General features: G+C 64.5%; 3 protein-coding genes across 5 annotated transcripts; 1 reads left to right on the top strand and 2 right to left on the bottom strand.

The window, feature by feature from the left end:
- Window positions 1-154: 154 nt before the first annotated feature.
- Window positions 155-5,187, top strand: IFRD2 (interferon related developmental regulator 2). Its single transcript, XM_004451816.5, has 12 exons — window positions 155-419; window positions 2,265-2,384; window positions 2,460-2,544; window positions 2,643-2,767; window positions 2,859-3,016; window positions 3,172-3,222; window positions 3,312-3,490; window positions 3,570-3,675; window positions 3,960-4,097; window positions 4,187-4,315; window positions 4,391-4,486; window positions 4,637-5,187. The coding sequence occupies exons 1-12, from the start codon at window positions 170-172 to the stop codon at window positions 4,715-4,717; spliced, it is 1,518 nt and encodes a 505-aa protein (XP_004451873.4). The 5' UTR covers window positions 155-169; the 3' UTR covers window positions 4,718-5,187.
- LSMEM2 (leucine rich single-pass membrane protein 2) lies at window positions 4,793-8,740 on the bottom strand. The gene is made up of 4 exons (XM_058288756.1): window positions 8,389-8,740; window positions 6,347-6,457; window positions 6,066-6,251; window positions 4,793-5,809 (listed from the first exon to the last, which is right to left on the bottom strand). The coding sequence occupies exons 1-4, from the start codon at window positions 8,663-8,665 to the stop codon at window positions 5,676-5,678; spliced, it is 708 nt and encodes a 235-aa protein (XP_058144739.1). The 5' UTR covers window positions 8,666-8,740; the 3' UTR covers window positions 4,793-5,675.
- A 769-nt stretch (window positions 8,741-9,509) lies between these two features.
- Window positions 9,510-17,609, bottom strand: SEMA3B (semaphorin 3B). 3 transcript variants are annotated; one of them, XM_058288753.1, is made up of 18 exons: window positions 17,478-17,609; window positions 16,012-16,197; window positions 15,111-15,268; window positions 14,957-15,019; window positions 14,456-14,575; window positions 14,285-14,378; window positions 14,016-14,135; window positions 13,008-13,153; window positions 12,813-12,924; window positions 12,631-12,700; window positions 12,385-12,529; window positions 11,913-12,132; window positions 11,612-11,703; window positions 11,494-11,535; window positions 11,074-11,231; window positions 10,919-10,974; window positions 10,694-10,833; window positions 9,510-10,299 (listed from the first exon to the last, which is right to left on the bottom strand). In XM_058288753.1, the coding sequence occupies exons 2-18, from the start codon at window positions 16,118-16,120 to the stop codon at window positions 9,898-9,900; spliced, it is 2,247 nt and encodes a 748-aa protein (XP_058144736.1). In that variant the 5' UTR covers window positions 16,121-16,197; window positions 17,478-17,609; the 3' UTR covers window positions 9,510-9,897. The 3 variants fall into 3 exon arrangements, with proteins under 3 accessions (XP_058144736.1, XP_012378122.2, XP_004451877.2); XM_012522668.4 differs by having other exon boundaries at window positions 17,450-17,584; XM_004451820.5 differs by lacking the exon at window positions 17,478-17,609 and having other exon boundaries at window positions 16,012-17,424.
- Between the last annotated feature and the right edge of the window lie 2,391 nt (window positions 17,610-20,000).

Below are 20,000 nucleotides of genomic sequence, written 5' to 3'. Positions count from 1 at the left end.
GGACGCGCAGGGCATTGTGGGTGCATAGTTCAGCTGGAGCGTCGGCGGCTTACGGGCCCCGGGAGTAGACTACAATTCCCGAGGTGCTTTGCAGACAGAGGTACCCTGCGCGCGCGCGCAGCCCCCTGGGAATAGTAGTTTCGGCCGCGTGGATGATGGTCTCGGCCGCATGGGCCAGAACTCGCCTTCCCGGCGGCCCGTTTGGCAGGGCGGGGCGCCTGGCGAAGATGGTGGCGCGCGTGGCGTGGGGCTCCTGTCTTCTCCCCAGTTCTCAGCGCCGCGCGCCGGCCGGCGTCTCGCTAGCCCGCAGCCCCCGCCCGCCCGGCCTCTGACCCCGCGCCCCCCGTGCCCGGTTTCCGGCATGCCCCGAGCCCGCAAGGGAAACGCACCCCGCAAGGGTGGCCAGCGCCGCGGAGGGGGTGAGTGAGAGGCGCGGGACAGCTGTTGGGCGTTTTGCCGGGACCCTGCGTGGGTCCCCGTCGGTAGCTCCGAGGGTCGCAGGGTAGAGACACCGCCTCGACCAGCCCCGCGCCGCCTCCCGGAACTACCCCGCACCTGGCACGTGCCCTGGGGGACTGCGGCCACGTGTGCGCCCAACTCGAGCGCGCTGCCCGCCCGTTCGGAGCCTGTGCTCTGGCCACTGTCTCCGCACCCCAATTACCTGTTGAGGTGGACAAGCCCGCCGAGCAGGGCTGGGAACTGCCTCCTTTACCAAGCCCTACTCCTTTGCCCCACTGGAGGAAGAAGTTGGTGGGAAGCTGGGAACGCCCAGCCTGCCCTGGACCCAGAGGGAAGGGGCGATTAGGAAGCTGCAGGTTCAAGCCTGGGGACCTGGGGACCGGGAGCCTGGCCCCAGAGGGCATGCAGGGAGCCCACACTCTGGAGCCCCGGCAGTGCTGGAACTCCCTTATCAGTCTGCACCAGAAGCCTGTCCTGGTGCAGTAAACACCTGTGTTTACCAGTGCCTGGATGGGGCACCTGTAGGGCACAGGCCATATCTCAACACTGCCCTAAAGGGGTTGGGGGACATCTAAGTGATATTCCCAGCGGGACCAGCGCTGTGACTTGTTCACTGAGTGGTGTCAGCTCTAGATTTAGGGACCAGGGAGCCTTCCAGAGAGAGTCCTGAGAAGGTGGGGACGAGAGTGCCATGCATGGGGGACAAGTTGTGCAAAGGCCTGGTGGCTGAAGGGACTGTGGCACAGTGGAACATAGGGAGGCAGGCGAGGCTGCTGTGGCAGGTGGAGTAGTGGGAGGAGGTGAGCAGAGGCCAGTGCACAGGCTGGACTTTGTCTGGCAAGGTGAGTAGTTCCTGAAAAGGCAGGCCAGCCTGATGACAGAATCTAGCTGGGGCTCTGCTCCCAGCAACCCTTGCCATGGTCAGCCCGACCCTGGACAGAGCCCCTACACAGGAACGCCCCAGCCCTGCTGACCCCAATACCCCATGTTCACCTGTCTTAAGGGGCTCACACAGTTGGGGGCCACTTCACTTTCTGCTATTCCCAGGCCAGGATGAACCTGCATGTCCATCTACCCAGAGCTGAGAGGGGGGCTCAGAGGACAGTGACTAGAGCCTGGGTAGCCACTGTCCCTCCCCAGGAGCTGGGCTGCTGCCCCCAGGGCTGGTGGGTGGCCTGATGAGATTGTTGGCCACAGAAGAATGTAACAACTAACTTGTTCAGTCGTCTCCAGCCACCCCATCCAAAAGAGGTGCTTTTGCATCTTCAGTTTGCAGATGGAGAAACTGAGGTACTGGGGGCTAGTCCCCTGACCCAGTTATATATCTGTTAAGATACAGAGCCAGGATTTGAATCCCAGGCCTGCCTGACAAGAATCTAAGCCCCTGACCAGCATGCCACCCACTTTGTGGGCATAATCTGGGCTCGTGGTTAAGTTTGCCCAGGACCTGCCGAGAGACGCCCTCCATTCCAGCTGGCCACAGGCCTAGGTGGCGTTTGGGCAGCCCTCCTGCCTCTACCTGCCTCCCCGTCTCCTCAGAACCGGTTTTGTCCTCAGGTGGGCACTATCCACCGTGTCTGCTCCTGGTACCTGATGCCATCCAGCAAGTAACCCTTCCCTCCCCCTCTCCTCCTTCCTGCCTCAGTCGCCCCTGGGTCAGCCTCTGCTGCTTGCCTCGGCCTCAGTTTTCTTATCTCTTAGAGGGAGCAATATTCTATCTTGTGGGGTTATGAGGCTGGGTTAGGTAACCCCAACTCTCCTTCATTGATGGAGGCAGATTGAGTGCCCCTTTCCGCCCTCCCAAGGTGCCCGGAGCAGTGCCCAAGCTGACTCAGGTTCCAGTGAAGACGAGGCAGCCAGCGAGGCCCGCAGCACTGCCAGCGAGTGCCCTAGCCTGCTCAGCGTCACAGCAGAGGACAGCCTTGGTGAGGATGGGGCACAGCCTGGCAGGGGCTCGGGGGAGAAGGGCAGGAAGTGGGGTTGACAGGCTGGCCTTGCAGGGGGCGACGTCGTGGACGAGCAGGCCCAGCAGGAAGACCTCGAGGAGAAGCTGAAGGAGTACGTGGACCGCCTCACGGACAAGAGGTGCTCCCTCCCACCAGCCCCTCCTCACGTGTGGGTGAGCCTCTGCCGGCCGCGAGCTGGGGGGCTAGCCCACACGACCCTCCTTCTCCACCCCCCAGTGCCAAGACCCGGCAGGGTGCCCTTGAGAGCTTGCGCCTGGCCTTGGCATCCCGCCTACTCCCCGACTTCTTGCTGGAGCGCCATCTCACACTGGCCGATGCCCTGGAAAAGTGCCTCAAGAAAGGTCTGGCATGGGGCGGCGGGGCTGTGGGGGGGCCTGAACCGGGTGGGTGCTGACCTTCGCTGTGTGGGCTGATAGGAGAGTGTTCCCGCAGGGAAGGCCGAGGAGCAGGCTCTGGCTGCTGCCCTGCTGGGCCTACTCTGCATACAGCTGGGCCCTGGGCCCAAGGGCGAGGAGCTGTTCCACAGCCTGCAGCCCCTGCTGGTCTCTGTCCTCAGCGACGGCACGGCCAGCCCGGCTGCCCGCCTCCACGTGAGTGTTCCCCTGCCCCATAGTACCCTCCCTGAATCCGCGAGCGCTGGGCTCCACCTGCCACCAGGCTTCTCCGCTCTGAGGGGCCAGCAGTCCCACCACTGGGAACCAGGCTTGCCCCTGACCATGGCCCAGCTCTGCCCTCTTCCCAGCAGTGTGCGTCTGCTCTTGGCTTGGGCTGCTACGTGGCTGCCACTGACATCCAGGTGAGTGGCTGGTCTTCGGTGGCAAGTGATGGAGCACACAGGGCCTGGTTCTGCCCTAGAACCACTCCCCTGCATCTCTCTGCTCCTAGGACCTGGTCTCTTGCCTCACCTGCTTAGAAGGTGTCTTCAGCCGGGCCTGCGGCACGGGCAGCTCTGCAGCCCCTGTGGCCCCTGCCAGCATGCATGGCTTGCTCTGTGCTGCCCTGCAGGCCTGGGCCTTGCTCCTTACCATCTGCCCCAGCACCCACATCAGCCACGTGCTCGACAGGTAGGGATGGCTGCCTGCCAGGGGGAGGGGACAAGTGAGGAGGCCTCCAGCCCTTGCAGCTCACCCTGCCCTTCCACAGGCAGCTGCCCCAACTGCCCCAGCTATTGTCCAGCGAAAGCGTGAACCTGCGGATCGCTGCCGGCGAGACCATCGCACTGCTCTTCGAGCTGGCCCGGGACCTGGAGGTGTGGGAGATGGGGAGAGGGGAGGGTGCCCGCTGCTGCCACCTGTCCCTCCCAGGCTGGATGGAGAGGATGCCACAGGGAGCAGGGCAGCCTTGGGCTAGCGTGAAGGGGAGGTGACCCCAACACAGACTCACGTGCCAGGGGCCAAGAGAGGGGCTTAGGGGGACCAGGCAGAAGAAAGGGAAGGGCGTTCTCGGTGAAAGGAAGGATCTGGGCTTCAGCCCCATGCCGGGAGCCAGCAGAGCTCAGGTTTCCCCCTGCGCCCCCTCACCACCCCACTGCAGGAAGACTTTCTTTACAAGGACACGGAGTCCCTCTGCAGCACCCTGCGCGCCCTAGCCACTGACAGCAGCAAGTACCGGGCCAAGGCCGACCGCCGGCGCCAGCGCTCCACTTTCCGCGCGGTGCTGCACTTCGTCGAGGTGCGTGTGATCTCGTGTGTGCCCTGGCGAGAGTGTGTCCCAGGGCACAGCGGCCGAGGTCTGTCATTTGGGCCCCCTCTACCCTGCAGGGCGGCGAGTGCGAGGAAGAGACAGTGCGCTTTGGGCTCGAGGCACTCTATGTGGACAGCTGGGCCCGGCGCCGGATCTACGCCGCCTTCAAGGATGTGCTGGGTTCAGGCATGCACCACCACCTCCAGGTGGGGGACAGGCAGGGTGGGGGCAGGCAGGGCTGCTCTGGACTGGCCCGAGCTCACCGTCATCGTTGCCCCCAGAACAACGAGCTACTCCGTGACATCTTCAGCCTGGGCCCTGTGCTGGTGCTGGACGCCGCTGCCCTGAAGGCCTGCAAGATTCCACGCTTCGAGAAGGTTCGCAGCCTTGGGCCCCTTTCCTTTCCTTCCATCCCCCGTTTCCTTGGGCCTGGAGCTCTGCAGGAGCTGGAGGAAGAGCCCAAGAGCCCCAGGCCTCTGCCATCCCAGCTCACCAGGTCCTCCTGCCTCCCCCGTGTCCCTCCCCAGCACCTGTACAACGCCGCTGCCTTCAAGGCCCGAACCAAGGCCCGCAACCGCGTGCGGGACAAGCGGGCAGACATCCTGTGAGGCGGGGCCGGCTGGAGAGGAGACTGTCCACACCCTCACCTGTATTTTTAATAGAAGACAGCGCGACAACTGGTCTTTGCCAGTAGTTGTCGCTTTATTTTTTTAACGACAAAACCAAAAACAGACATGGGAGCGGGGGGCAGGGGGCCAGGTCACTTCAAACCTTGGCCCTCTGTCCCAGCGTTCAGCCCTGTGGCCTCTTCCTGACCATCCCAGACCGAGCCAGATGTGAATCTGCCCCAGGGCTGTGGGACAGGCAGGGCCATGCGGTGGGGGTGAGGGGACCGTCCCTTCCTTGCTCTCTCTTCCAGGCCTTGCTCCCCTAGGGTAACCCACCTCTTTTGGTGGTGGAAGGGGGCGAGCAGTAGAGCTTCCGGGCAGCAGATGGGGTGGGGGGTAAGACTACCTGGAATGGATTTATGTGCTAATTTTTAAAGATTATTAGAGGTAATTAAACAGAATGCGCAGCCTTTCGTGGTCCTGGCTCCCGGGTGTTTCTGCCTGCCCCCCTCTCCCAATCCTCCATGCCAGGCTCGGGCCCAGCAGGTCTCCTCCAAGGCAGCCTCTTCCCAGGTGGCCCCCCTCCTGCTCACAGCCCAGCCTGTCTTTGGGTGCTGAGGCTAGACCCCACACTGGGAGGTAACCTGGGCGGGAGACAGCTATTTCTGGACTTTGGAGCCTGTTACCTGGGAGTGGCCAGAGGGTACTGACTGGCCAGAGAGGAGCCAGGGGGCTAGTAACCCCTCCTCCGGCCTTGGGACACCCAAAGCCGGGCCTTGGCATCAGAAAGCTTGGCCTGGCTGAGTCAGAAGGGGTTGGGAGGGGCAGGCAGCTCTGGGGTGAGGTTAGGTACTTGTCCAGAAATCACTCCAAGAAGTAGAACAGACGTGGCCAGCAGGCGGAGGAAAGCCCTGCGACGCCCTTTCCTGTGCGCACACGCGCTGGGCCTGGCAGCGCCTCAGCTGGGCGTCTGGGCCTGGCTGGAGTTGAGCCTCCGCAGCTGGCTGAGGCTGGCGAGCCGGAGCCTGAGCAGCGTCTCCTCCTGAGTGCGCAGCGTGTGCGCCAGGACGCGCAGGGATTCGCTCTGCAGCACTGCGGACAGGGGGCGCGGGTGGGAGGGGTGGGCAAGCCACCGCCACCCTCCCGGCCCGACCCCACCCCGCGCTGGACAAGCCACCGCCACCCTCCCGGCCTGACCCCGCCCCACGCTGGGCGGAGCCGCCAGTCCCCGCCCCCACCCCAGGGCGGCTGCCTCAGCAGCTGCGCCCTCCAACGGCGCAGCGAGGCCTGCAGGGCCCACTTCCTTGCCCGCCGTGCCCCCGACGCCCCGCCCCGTCCCCGTCCCTACCGCTCAGGTAGACCGCCAGCACGGCGAGCGCCAGGCAGGTGAGCACCAGCAGCGAGAGCAGCAGCAGGAAGCCCCTGCGGCCGTGTGCGGGGCCGCAGCCAGCCTGGGCGCACAGCGACGCCGGCAAGACCCCCAGCAGCTCGTCCCACGGCCGCGCCTCCTCGGCCAGGAAGGGGTACAACGAGCCTGAGGGACGGGGGGCGGGGCATCAGGGGGCAGTGGGCGTGGCCCTCCACTCCCCTTCCCCAGCGCCTCGGGGGGCCCCCTCCTGCCGCCCTCACCTCCGCTGTGTAGGTCGCTGATGGACTCTACCTGGTGCAGGCTCACCTCCTGCGGACGGCTGGGGGCCACGGGCGCCCTGCTCCTGGGGCTCGGCGCCGGCGCCGCGGTGTCTGCGGGGGCAGCGAGCGGCAGGCTCAGCCCACCAAGCAGCCCCTTCCTCCTCCCCAGGAGCCTGGGGCTCAATGGAGACAGCAGGGCCATTGGCTGGGAATTGCCTACAATGGACTCGGGGACGACCCTGGGTCCAGGGTGGCCCCAGACTTGCACAGGCCTGTTTCTGCCACGTTGGCCAGAGGCCCCCTGGAATGGCTCATGTTTGTCTCCTGTAGAGAGCCTCAAGGAGCTGCAGAAGTTCTTGTCTACTGCAGTTTATCAGCCTTGCAGGACTTCACCCACAGTGCGTGGAATTCAGTCTTGCCTCTTGTGCTGTAGACCCCGGGGGTTAGTTATCAGCCAGACCCAGGGCCTGGCGCCGCGCCCTCCGGACCCCCAGCAGCAGCCCGGCTCTGGCCTGGCTCTACATTCTCTACCAACCCTGCTGCTCTCACTCCACATCGTCAGCCCTCCCCGTGCCCCCCAGCTCCCCCTTCAGGCCTCCTTTGAGGCGGCCTGGGCTTTTAGGTTGTTTCCAGTTCGTGTCGGATGTCCCCAGAGGGACATCCATCATCGATTATGAAGGGTTTCCCCCAATTTCTCAACCATTATTAAGGACAGGTTCCCAGAAGTGACGTCACTGGATCAAAGAGCAAGGCTTGGCCTCCACAATGCCTGCCCACAGCCCCTGGGAAAGAAAGAGTTAAAGCTGTGCCCGCACAGGCACATAGCTATGTGTTCACTGAGCGCAGAGGCCGAGCCTTGCTCAGGACTTGGGTTTCTCTGCCCAGGAGCCGCGCAGTGCGCACAGGGCTTCCAGCTCCGGAGTGATCCATTACTCACTGAGGGCTGCGCACTCTTCTTGTGATTTCAGTTATTTTTGGACGAACAGAAGTGTTTATTTTGTGATTTCTAAATATTTGATTCTGTGTTTTTCTGGTTATTCCTTGATCCAGCTGTTTAGCTGGAAGCTAGGTGGGGGGGGGGGGGGGTGCCCAGGGGCCCCAGCATCTCACGCCAAGATAGTAAATTGGCCTTCAGGATTTACTTGAAACTACCCCTGTGAAATGCTCAAAAGCAAGTAAAACAGAAACCGTCTCTGCTAGTCATGTCTGAGTGGTGGGTGGCGGTGCATGTTAAATTCCCCCTTTACACTTTGCTTTTCTCATACTTTCTCAGTTGAACACAGATCCTGTTCTTTTGTACCAGGGAAAACACACAGTAAATGCTATGGCTAAGACCCCAAAGGGAGACGGTCCCCCCAGCAGGGGCCAGGCCCCTCCCATCCAAGGTAAAATTTTGAAAATATGTTGAGAATGCATGGGGGCAGGGAAGAGGGGCTGACCAGCTGTGCCAGACTGGGCCGTGCACTGGGGCCCAGAGCGCCTGGCCCTGCGGCCTGGCTGGCACCACACCTGAAGTTAGCTGCACACCTGGGGCCGTGCTACTTGGCCCTCTGAGCCTCAGGTCCTCTTGGGTGAGTGAATCAATCTGGCCAGGCCAAGGGACCCCGACCCTCAGCAAGTTGGGGACACTGAGGTGTAAGTTGAGGGACGCCACAGGCTGGTCTACTAGTGTCCCAGCCTGGTGCCCACTTGCTTCCTGGAGCCACTGCCTGCCTCCAGTGCCAGCTCCCTCTCTGAAGGAAGCGCTCACATGCCTGGATGCCCAAGGCCCCTTGGAGACGGCCTTTAGCTGACCCACCCCAACTGGGCACCTCCCCCCCATCCTTCCCTGCTGTCCCCAACAGGAGAAACCGAGGCAGGACCTGAGGGGAGGAGGGTTTCAGGCACACTGTGCCCCTCCTCCATGCAGGGGTCCCTTTACACTGGAACCAGGACATGGACACTATGAGCACCCAAAGGAGTAGTCAGGGGGTGGGGGCTGGGTGTCCCCATGGGCCACAGGACTGGGTCCTTGCCCTCCCCTCACGGTCACCCTCTCCTACCTTCTCGCGCCTCCTCAGGCATGGTGGGTAGTGGGCAGTTGGGGCCGATGACAGTGCCCAGTAGCAGGACTGGACGGAGACACAGTGGCTCCTGAGAGCCCAGGGAAGGCCTGGCTGCCTCCCAGTCGGGGCCAAAAATAGGCCTGAGCTCAGCCCACCGGGCTATATTTAGAGCAGCCCTCAGCCCCGGGAAGTGGCAGATGAGCCACGTGGGCCAGCCTGGACTGTCCACCTGGTGATGGAGCCCAGGCAAGGCCACGCCCCCGCTAGTGCACATACCCGGGCCCTTCTCGGAAGTGCACCATGCCCTCTGTACATGGGCCTCAGCAGACCAGCTGCCTCCAGGGCTCGGGCTCCAGCAGTGCCCCACGGAGAGCCAAGACAGGTAACGGGGCCTGTGCATCGCCACCCCCGCAGACCCCCACCCACAGCCCCCTGGGCTCCTAAGCAAATGTGAGACAAGCACCCTCCACTCTGTCCCCTTGCTGGTGGCAGGGGCTGGGGGCAGCTGAAGCCCCACTGGAGGAAGCACGAGGGGGCAGGCACACCCCCAACAGACACAGCTATCCCTGCCAGGCAGCTGGCAGGTCTGCATTGGAGGCTGGGGCTGCCATTACGCAGTTTATAATCTTGGGTAAAGGAGCCACCCTTTCTCTATCTCTCTTTCCTCACTGGGGCAGAGCAATCCATGGGCTCTGCTCCCTAAAGCATCTCAAATCTACTGCTCCACCGTGTCACATTAGCATCCTTGATGATGGCAAGCCTATTTCTACCTCAGGACCTTTGCACTAGCTGTTACTTTCTTCTGGGATGCTCTGCCCCAGACAGCCTCTTGGCTGGTTCCTTGTCTTCCAGCTCAAATGTCACCCCTCAGTGAGGTCTTCTGCTCACTCTTCCAAATCACCCAGTTGTATCTTCTTCATAGCGCTCAGCCCTGAAATGACATTATTCAGTATGCCCTGTCCATGTCATTATCCCCAAATGCCCTGCAGAACCTGATTGGTCTCATGGAAACCACCTTGAATCAACGGGTGGAAGGAGTAACCCAGGTCCCCAACCTGGTGGGAAGATGCCCAAGGCCACGCAGCAAGTCCCAGGACTAGAGGCTGCCCAGGGGAGCCTTTGTAGCTGATAATATGTTTATTGCATTGTTTTAGTACAGTCTCCCGCCCCAGCCCTGCCCCCAGCAGCCCCGTTCACAGCTTCCTGCTGGCTGCCCAGGGGGGCACTCCAGGCACCCCGCAGCCCCTGTGGCTGGTTGCTCTAGCGCCCACTTGTCTACCGGCTCCCAACCGGCCAGACCCTGCCCCCAGCCTGGGCCACCCTCCCGGGCTACATTCAAGGGTTATCTTCTGTTAATAAATAAGCCTGCGCCTCTCCTCCAGCCGGAGCCTGTCTCTTTTGTCGGCCCGAATCCGCAGCGAGCCCGGCTCTGACCTGTCCGCCTCCGTGTCCCAGGGTCTATCCGCCCCCTCTCCCGCCTGTCCTCTTCTGCCCCAAACGGCCGGGTCACCACTGGGCCACGCTGCGTGGCCCTCGATCGGCTCGCGATTCGGGGCTGTGAGTCCGTCGGTTGCGGGCCTTCCTCCGCGGTTCAGGGAGTGGCGGCCGCTGCGGGGGCGGTGGGCGACACATGCGCAAGGAGCTTGCGCCGCCGCCACCACCTGGCTCCACCAGCTGCAGGAAGTCTCGGTACCAGAGCTTGGGACCCGGCGGGGCGGGCACAGCCTCCTCGGCCCGCGCCAGTTGCTCGGCCTTATCGGCGCTCAGCACGAGCAGCGACAGGCGACGCAGGGGCTGCGAGAAGCCCTGCTCCACGGCGGCGCAGTGATACACGCCCGAGTCTCCGCGCCGCAGCCTGCGCAGCAGCAGCCCCTGCGCCGTGCGCTCCGCGCGATCCTCTGCGGGTACCTGGGGGGGGGGGGGGGGCGGCGGCAGGAGCGAGCATCGGGGCCGGAAGAGGGGTTCCCACAGGAGGGAGGGACAGAGGGTCATCGGGGCCGAGCGGGACAAGGGTGCCCGCGGGTGCACACTCGAAGGCCGGCTGTGTGGAGACCCGGATGGGGCACGCGGGGGCGGATCAGCGAACGCATGGGCGGGTCGACCAGAAACCCATTTGGGAGGACTGGGCCTTCACCTAGACGTGGGATGCAGGTAAGGGACCAAACTGAACGGGACGGGTATGGGGCCTAGTTAGGCGGGGCCTTAGTGGGCCTCACCTAGCTGGGGGTGCCAGATCAAGGGGCCGCTCCTGGACGTGGGGGACGGAAGAGAAGGTTGCTTAGGAGGGCGGGGCAAGGCTCACCTGGGTGCGGGCCACCTCCCCCGCACGCTGGAAGGTCCACTCCACCCGCGCCTGCAGCGAGCGGGGCTCACACTCCAGGAAGGCGCTGCCGCCCTCCACACCCAACACCTTCCGTTCCAGCAGCGCCGAGCGCGAGGCGTCTGGGGCCAGGGGAGTGTCAGATTCAGGCTCTGCAGGGCTGGGCGGGCGGGGGCCTGAGGACTGAACGCCCGCGGGGACACTCACCCCCGGAGCACAGCGCGCTGGGGTCGCCGTTCCTCACGTCCTGCCGCCGGAACCTCCTGGGGGCCACAGCGGGGAGCCTGTGAGCCCTCCTTCCTGCCCTGGCTGAGAAAGACCCTCGGGCGCCCTCCCGGCGGCCCGCCCCCGGCCTCGCCCACCTCTTGGCACTGGGCTGGAAGCGCGTGCAGGCGGCCCCGTCCCAGGCGCAGTAGGGGTCCCGCGCCAGGCAGCACTCGGCGCAGGCGCGGCCGAGGGCAGCGCAGCGGTGCAGCGCGATCTGGGCCACCGCGCTCCGCGAGGCTAGGTACAGCTGGTGCTGGGGGGCACGAGGGGCTCCGGGCTGACCCAGCGCGGACCTGTGCCCGCCTCCCGTGGGTCAGGGATCCGCCCCCCTCTTGGCAGATGGGAACACTGAGGTCTCACTTAGGTTAGGCAGGTAGAGCCTATTCTAGAACCTGGGGCTGCAAACCACCAAGGGGGACTTGTGGGGGGCGGGGGGTGGGGGGGTCACTGGGCACATGCTCAGTCCATCCCACACCTCCTTGTGCTCACATACACACCATCTTCTGGTCACTCACCCTCTTGGAAGAGATCTGCATGCTGGTAATGGCAGCAGAGTCCTAAGAAGAAGGGGCATGAGAGAGTCAGGCCTCAGTGGGGTGGGGTGACCCCGGGTGCCCCAGAACGGGGCCTCACCTCAAACACGTGCAGCTCCTCCAGGAGCAGCCCCTCGGCGCTCGGCCGGCCGCCTTTGGGCACTGAGATCACTTTCAGCACAGTCCCCGTGTCTGCAGGGATGAGAAGGGTGAGTGCCCCCTGGTGCCGCCCGACGGCCAGGGCAGGGACCACAGAGGCCTGCTTGCGTGGAGGGCATGAGATGGAGAGAACAGAGCATCCTCCAGGAGGCCCAGGCAAAGGTACGGAGGGGAACTAAACAGGAAGGGATTCCACTGCCAGGCCACAGAGCCCCCGCGGGTGGCTGCGGCAGGGCCCTGACCTGTGCCGATGAAGAGGACGTCGTAGTGCCCGTCGGCAGCAGCTACACGGTCCACTGCGATCTGGGTGAAGGTGTACCCGGCATCCACTTGCAGGAAAAGAGGGCGCCCCCCCACGGGCAGGACCGAGTTGTACATGAGAGGGTGGTTCCGGGCAAACTGGATGACGTCATCTGGGAAGTCCTTGGTGGAACTGAAGGTGCCAAAGGTCTTGCTGGGGCACTGGGGAGGGGAAGGCACGGCCGGGGTGTCAGCGTGTGGGCCCGGTGGGCAGCCCTCCGAGAAGATCCTCGGGGGACCTTGGTGGGGTGGTGGGGAGGGGAGCCCAGCCCTGGGGGGAGAAGCGTGGTGATGGGGACCTTTTCCCACCACTAACGAAAAGAGGAACGTGCATTCACCAAGAAGCCCCCAGGCCGAGTTCTCCAGCCCTGAGGCTTTGGAGTGGGTTGTGGTGGGAGCCCGGGGGCCACGCACCATGCCGGGCCGGGGATAGGGAACGCGGCCCTGGTAGGGCACCCACTGGTGCGTGGGCCCCTCCTTGTGGGCGAAGGGTCCCAGGAAAGCCCGGCGCACGTCGTTCATGCTGTACACACACACGGCCGAGCCCTGGAGGACTCCACTGCGGAAGACCAGGGCGGGGTCAGGGGGCTGCCGAGGATGCCCAGCCCACCTGGGCCCCGGCGCCCTCCAGCCCCGCCACCCCAGGTCTCAGCGCCCGACCTGGCCGTGGTGAAGACGGCGTAGAGCAGCGGGCTCCGATGGTCACGCTGCGGCAGCAGGAACACATCCCCTGCGAGCAAAAGGCTGGCTGAGCCAAGGCGCAGAACCGCGCTGGCCAGGAGACCCTGGGGGGCGCTGCGCCTCGCCCGCCATTCCCCACCTTCCCCCTTCCCGGCACTCACGGAGCTGATCGAAGTGGGTGTCGCCCTCGACGCCAGGCACTGAGCACACCAGGCGCGCCTTCAGAAACGTCGTCCACCTGTTGACCAGGCTGCGCTGGCCACCCATGTCATTCTGCAGGCAAACGGAGGGGATAAGGGAGGGGCCTGGGCAGGCAAGGGGTGGGGACGGCGTCGGGCGGCACGGGGACTCCTCACCCGGCAGATCTGGCCAACGCGGGACACGGAGAGGCGTCCCAGTGCCGGCGCTGCCTCCACCGCCGACTCACGGAAGAAGAAGTAGATCTTGTCATCCTCCGGGTTCTCGCTCTCCGGGATCCAAAAGACCTTGACGAACTTGGGCTCTGCCGCAGCAGGAGGCACGGGGTCAGGGGGTTCTGGTCCCTCTCCACCTCCACTATGGGGCCCACGTGCTGCCCACCCACCCCCAGGCGCTGGAGTGGGGTCCTTCTGGCAGCATCAGGTGACCCCAGCCTCTAGGATGGAGGTCAGGGGGCCTAGCTCTGAACGCACCGATGCCTAAGGGGCAGGGCCTGCTATACCAGCAGCAGCCACGAGGGGGCAGCAGAGACCGTGGCTACGCGGGCAAGCAGGCGGGGACCCACTGAGGCCACTGATTTCACCCTTTGAAGTTCCCCAGGCCTGTGGGCTAGAAAAGGAGGGAGGTGGGGGATCCAGTTGCAACTTCAGTCATGCATCCTCCTCATCAGGAAGCCCACCCCTGCTTCACAGCCTCCCTCTCCATCCCATTTCTCTTAGAATAAACTCTCCTGGTCCCCACCCACTCTGCCCCTACTAAGAATCTGTTCCTTGGCTTGTTCCTGCCTCAGGGCCTTTGCACCAACCAGTTCCTCCCTGGAAGGCTCTTCTTTCCCCAGTCCTGCTCGGGGCTCTCTGGGGCTTTGGGAATTAGTTCACACCTCCCCAGAGCATGCCACTCAGTCTTCCCCTTCCTCTCTATTCTCTCCTTGGCCTCATGACCATTGGAACTGGCCTCATCGTGTGTTTGCTACGAGGTCTGTGAACTCACGAAGGCACAGGTCACACCTGTCTTGTCTGCTGCTGTGTCCCCGGCGCCTGGCGCGCAGCAGGTGCTCAGTGAGAACAGGCTGCGTCCACTGCTCCCTCGCTCCGTGGGCCTTGCTCAACACGACCCCGTGCGGGTAAGGGGCTCCCTTCCAGCCACCAGTCCCACCAGCCTCTCACCATTGAGCCAGCGGGAGTCGTGGGGCTCTGTGCGGAGGCTCGGCCTGCGGCCCAGACTGCGGAAGATGGTAAAGTCCCGGCCCATGAGGTCTGCGGCCACCCCTGAGTACAGCTCCTCCCCTGCAGACAGGGCAGAGCAGCTCAGCCAGCAGGCGGCTCCCTGATGGGAGGGGAACGCCGGGGGCTCTGGGGAGTCCCGGGGGGCTAGGGAGTCTCAGGTCCTCCAGGGCCTGAGGGTTTCCAGCAGCTCTGAGGGGCCTTGGACTCACCCACCAGCACGGAGGCCGCCTGGTGCTCGGGGGCGTAGGGGCTCTTGCCCTTGCCGTCCTCCAGGCTTCTCAGCAGCAGCCGGGGCTGGGGCTCCTGGGGCCGGGGCAGGGCTTGTGACCGCAGCCCCGTCCTTAGCCCGCCCCACAGCGCCCGCCCAGGCCCCGCCTTACCTCCAGCCCGGGGCCCACCTCCACAAAGGCACAGGTGGGGTGGAAGGCCCCCGTGCCACAGGCCAGCAAGTGGGTGCGGTTGTACATGTGCAGCAGCTTCACGAAGTTCATGCACTCGGTCTGGTGGGCAGGCAAGGACGGCAGCAGTGAGGCCGCCCCCGCAGAAGATGGCCGCGCGGGGTCCCAGCTCACTCGTGGCCCCCCCCAGCCCTTTCTTTCTTCTGCATCAGAAAGTGCCAGCACGGCCCACGGGGCCCACGAACCCTTGGTGACCAGCCCAGACCTCACCAGCGCGGGTACAGGGGAAAGCTGCCTGTGACTCAGAGGGTCCCCAAAAGAATGACATGAGCCCACCCTGACTCATCACCTCCAGACCTCAGCCGCCTCAAGGCCCCTGCGCTGGCCCCAGCCAGAACAGGCCGACCTCTGTCTCAGCTCTGCCCCTGCCCACAGCGTGAGGGGCTGGCCCCCCCACTCCCACCCAGGGCAGCTGGCACTCACGGCGATGTCTTTCCCGGCCCAGTTGCACTCCTCTCGCCAGTCCACGTGGGCCGTCCAGGTCAGCTATGGGAGAGGAAGGAGGGGACACCGGTCAGGGCCGCGGATGTTCTCGATCCGCTCAGGAGAGCGTCCCCGAGGCTGGGGGCTCCAGCACCTTCTTGCTCTTCTTGCTGATATTGTCCAGGTTGAGGGAGACCACGTGATTCTCAGCACCCACAAACAGGCGTCCGCGCTCCTCGTCCACCAGCAGGGCTTCGTAGCAGCAGGTCCGCTCCAGCCGGAAAGTCCGGAGACCGTGTCGGGCCTGGAGCTCTGCGGGGTGGGGACCCCACTAAGGACTCGCCAGCCGAGCCGGAAGGCCCCCCACCCCGCGAGGCCCTGCCGGGTGTCTCTACGACCAGGGTTATACGGGGGAATTTACTGACAGGTGAGTTTACACGGGGGATGAAAGGCCCACCCAGGAGGTGCACAGCCACGGGGGTGGGCGGTGCCGGCCTGGAAGGGGAAAGCAGGCTGAGCTCAGGCAGGCATGGACAAGCGGTGTTTCCGGGGGGCGCCCTGGGAGGCCAGGCTTATGGACGCCAGGGTTCAGGGGAGACCTGGCACGGAGGAAGCCCAGCCCCCCAAAGTCAGGCTGCAGGTTCCCTCCCTGCCACCCCTCCACCAGCCTGAGGTCAGCAGAACTGCCTGCCGGGCGCCGCAGCCTAGGGACCACCCGCCTGTGCAGTGGGGTGTGAGAAGAGCCTTGACGTCCCTCTGGCTTCTGAGGCAGGGGCATGGCCTGGCTGGAGGTAAGGGATGGGTGGGAGGCACGGTCTGTTGCCATGGGGACAGAGGGGATTTTCCTGGGAAAGCGCGAGGAGAATGTGGGCAAAAGACTGGGGGCCGAGGCCAGGACAGGGTTAACTGGAGATGCTGAGAATGTCCCCTAGGCCAGCCTGAACCAGAGTCCAGGGACAGGCACACAACAGCGAGCCCAGCGCCCCCCGCACCCCTGCTGAGCCCCTTTCCTACCCATTCCAGGCCAGGCCCTTCAGCTCGCCAGGTGCACCTACCTTGGAAGGAGAGCCGCAGACGCGGGGGGCTGGGCGCAGCGCCCCCCAGCACCGCAGCCCAGAGCAGGGCCAGGCCCGGGATCATGGCGGAGGCTGGGGCCCGCCCCATCCCGGTGGCTCAAGGCGCTCAGGGTTCAGCGGGCGTGTGCGGAGGAGCCCGGAGCGCCCTGGACTCTGCCCCAGGATCTGGAAGAGAAGGAGAGGGCCGCGCAGGCGGAGGCGAAGGGGGAGTCCCCAGGGATCAGATTACAGCCCCTAGGGGCTCGCGGCTGGGGGTCGCATTCCGCTTCCGAGCCCTCCCCTTGGCGGGTGGCCCGCCTGGCCACAATCACAGACACACCCACACTGGGCACTCCCTCCAGGTCACCCCCACATGGCAGGCGACCGCCCCACCACGTCACCCTCCCAGTACCCCCCCCTCCCGTATATACACGCGCAGACATTAATTCACAAACGCTGGTGCCCATTTCATGCCAGCTGGGAACTAGAACTGGGGACGCTGCAGATAAGGCCCCCGTGCAGGCGGGGGCAGGGCGCCAGCGGGGACCGATGTGGTCATTTCACAGGGCGCCAAGTGCAATGAGCAAAACAACCCAGTCATAGGAGCCAGAGTGGCAGGAGGGGTCAGGCCTGCAGCAGGGGGCTGAGCACCCAGAGGCCACAGAAAAACACAGAAAGGCACTTGGGGCCTGGGGAGACGGGTGCAGGTGACTGTGCGTTTGAATGTTTCTGAGTGTCCCCTGGGGTATCTGTATGTACACCTGTGTGCAAGTAGCATATGTGTGTGAGTAGTGTATGTGTGTGAGTGTGCACGTTTATGCACATAACATGAAGACACACCATGTGTGCACATGGTACATATGTTATGCATCTATGAACCGTACACGCATGTGCGTGCAAGTGTATGTGTGTGTATACGTGTGTGTCTCTGGGTATGCAGGTGAACAAATACAGTTAGAGCATCAACCATTCCTGTCAACTGAGCCACTCCTGAAACCCGTTTCGGCTGCCCATGAGGCCACAAGGAGCAGGCAAGGCGGCCGCTCACCCGGTCTAGGTCAGGCTGTCCCTCCCGTCCAGGGCCTCCCCGCCTCCCTCAGCCTCCCTCAGCCTCTCTCTCCCTCTGACTTCTTCCTCGTCCTGAGCCCCGCAGGGTAGCTGAAGGGTGCGTTTCCCCGAGCCTCCTTCCCCAGCTCTAGCCCGTTCGCCTCTCTGAGCCTGAGTCCCTCCCCAGACCCCTCAGATGGAGCGGGGCCCTGGCGGCAGCGTGTACCCTCCAGGAGCTGGCTGGGCAGGTGCCAGGGGCACAGGAGCCCTGGGGCAGGGGCAAGGCCCCGCGGTGGGGGGAATCCAGCAAGAGGTGCAGCTGCTGGGGCAAGTCCCAGACCCCTGCCCGGCTCCCCAGCTCCTGGCCCCCTCCCAGGACAGGGCCCCCCACCTCCGTCCCTCCCTCGGCTGACACTTGCCGCGGCCTCTTCCTGAGCCCCTGCGGTCTGCGATGCCGAGAACCCCCGGCCGCCTTCCCATTCTCCACCCTTGCCCCTTCGCATCAGGGGAAGGGAGCAGCTGAGGGACCGACGCCCTCTGACGGCTCCTTTAAGGCACAGCCCCCGCCCCCACCAGCCCCGCCGCCACCCGCGGTAAAGTTTACGGGGCGGGCGGATCGGGTGACGGGCGGGCGGCCGGGACCGGCTGGAGATGGCAGCCTGGCTGGAGCGGAGCGGGCACGCGGGGTGGGGCGGGAGGGGCGACCCCGGCGGGGCCTCAAGGGGAAAGGTGTTCCAGGCGGCAGCCCCGGAAGAGGGTGGCGGACAAGTCGAAGGAGGAAGCGGCAGAGAACCCCCCAACTCGGGCAGCTCAGCGCTTCGTGCCCAAGGAGCAGCCTGGGGGGGTCCCCAGGGACTTGGGTTCCTTCCCTACCTGCAGAGGCAGCGGGGGTGGGGGAGTTGGGGGGTGATGAGGGAGGAGGGCTGGGGGAGTGGGGCGCGCAGCTGCCCGAGCTGCCTGGGATGCCTGGGATGGGAGGCGGGAGGGAGGGCCAGGTGGTGGAGGGGATGGAGGGGGGCCTGGGGCCCCAAGCCTTCCTCACCGCTGGGGCCGCAGAGTGCCTGGGGTGCTTCTGCAGCACCCAGTCTGGCCCAGCAAGGAGGGAAGTGCCCTCAAAGCCCATCTCTGCCCTGTGGGGGCCCATCCAGAGACCCCCATCCTGGGCAACTTGGTTCCGCCTCTCTGCTGGGAGGTGGGGGGCAGATGACCGTGGACGTGACCTCCCTGCCACCACCGTTCCTGGATTGAAGATGGGGAGGAATTGTCCCCCACCAAACAAACAGCCAGGAATCAGAGGGGCTTGACGGACCACCCAGGCCCCCCCCCCATGTTGGCACCTCTCCTGGGAAGGGGCTGGGGCCCCCGTGCTGAGGAGGGAGCCTGCGGGCATGTCCTATTTGTATTGTGAAAAGTACTCCTTTGGAGGGGCTGAATGTAGAGCGTGACCCAGTAGGGCCCACAGGACCAACACACAAGGCCATGAGGATGGGTTTTGACCCTTCAGTCCCCCCAAAAGGCATCCTCCTGCCATCCCCCCAAAGCGGATCAGCAGCTCCTCAGGGGCAGTGAGGCCGTGTGGGTGCTTTAGGCAGACACAGTTCTGTTGCCCACCCCTGGGTGCCATCCAGTCGGGCAGGGACAGGGCAGCAGAGAGTCTCATCTCCAACCCCCTTGGAGTAGAAGCACCTGCACCCAGCCAGGAAGGGCCCTTGCCTGCTCCCCCTGCTTCCTGAGCCCCAGGACGCAGGGTTTCTGGGCCTGCCTGGCCGGCTGGCTCTGGAACCAAGGGGAGGTTGGGGGTCAGCGGGAGGACTAGGAGCCTTCAGGGGGGCTCTGGGGGGATGCATCCCTGCCCAAGCGCCTAGATTCCAGGATGTGGCTTCTTCCTGCCCCCAAGCTAGCTGCTCCTCGCCTTGGACCTGGACAGCTTCCCCTGGCCCCCACTGCAGGCAAACAGAATTCTTCAGCTGTTTACAATTTTCCATCCCAGCAGCCAAGATCAGCCAGTGCCTTCTGAGGCTCCCACCCACCCCCGCTGTGCCCCCTGCCTGCCCCCACTGCCTTAAGTCCTCCAGGCTGGATCCCTGCCTCTGTTTCATCTCCCCAGCCGTGAGTCCACGCTGGGAAATGGGCCCGGGACCCCTCACCATCTTTCCAACCACACGGCACTCAGCCCCCAGCCAAATCCAAAGGGGCCGGGCCATCCGCACGCACCTGAGCTTCGCGCACTGTCCCCTCCCCTGAGTCAGAAAGGAGGTCCCAGGTATTTAAGCTAAAGTTGTCCCTGTGCCCACAAGGACTTCTTTCTGCTCCCCAGCCCCCTGACACCCAACTGTATGCCAGGCTGTGGGTGGAGACCCCCATCAAGACAGAGCTCCAGGAGCAGGGTCCTTGGCTGTGGGTCACACTCAAAATCTAGAAATCAGATTCAGGCCGCCTGGGACTGGGGTTTGACAAGAGTAGCCCAGGGGGAGGCAGCTGAGGTTGCCCTACGCCTGCCCTCCAGCCCCCCTCGGGCTCTTGGGCTGCTCCCCTTTACCAGGGAACCTGCCCAGTTTCTTGCTCTGGTGCTGCCCGTCAGAGGCACAGCCTGCCCAGGCCTTGGTTTCTCCTTCTGGAAACACCAGCGTTGTGCCAAGGCCAGCCCCTGCCTCCCCGCCGTTCCTCACCAGCTGGGCCTGTGCCCCCCACACCCCGTCTGGACTCGGGGTGGTGCCGCTGGGCCAGGGCACCGTCTAAGTGCCCAGCCTGGGCTGGAGCTGGCCTGGGGCTCTCCAGGCACACCTGCTTTAGCCATTACAGCTGGTGGCTCTAATGTCACAAAACCTCCTCGGGCCACGTGGGTACCAGGACAGGCTACCCTGAGCCCCTGGGCTCCGCGGGGGAGGGGAGGGCAGGCCCTGGAGAACCCCCAGTTACCCCCAGGCATCACCTGGGCCTGA

Source organism: Dasypus novemcinctus, chromosome 26, assembly GCF_030445035.2.
Source record: "Dasypus novemcinctus isolate mDasNov1 chromosome 26, mDasNov1.1.hap2, whole genome shotgun sequence".
NCBI classification, from domain to species: domain Eukaryota; kingdom Metazoa; phylum Chordata; class Mammalia; order Cingulata; family Dasypodidae; genus Dasypus; species Dasypus novemcinctus.
This window is presented reverse-complemented; position numbering and strand designations above follow the sequence as displayed.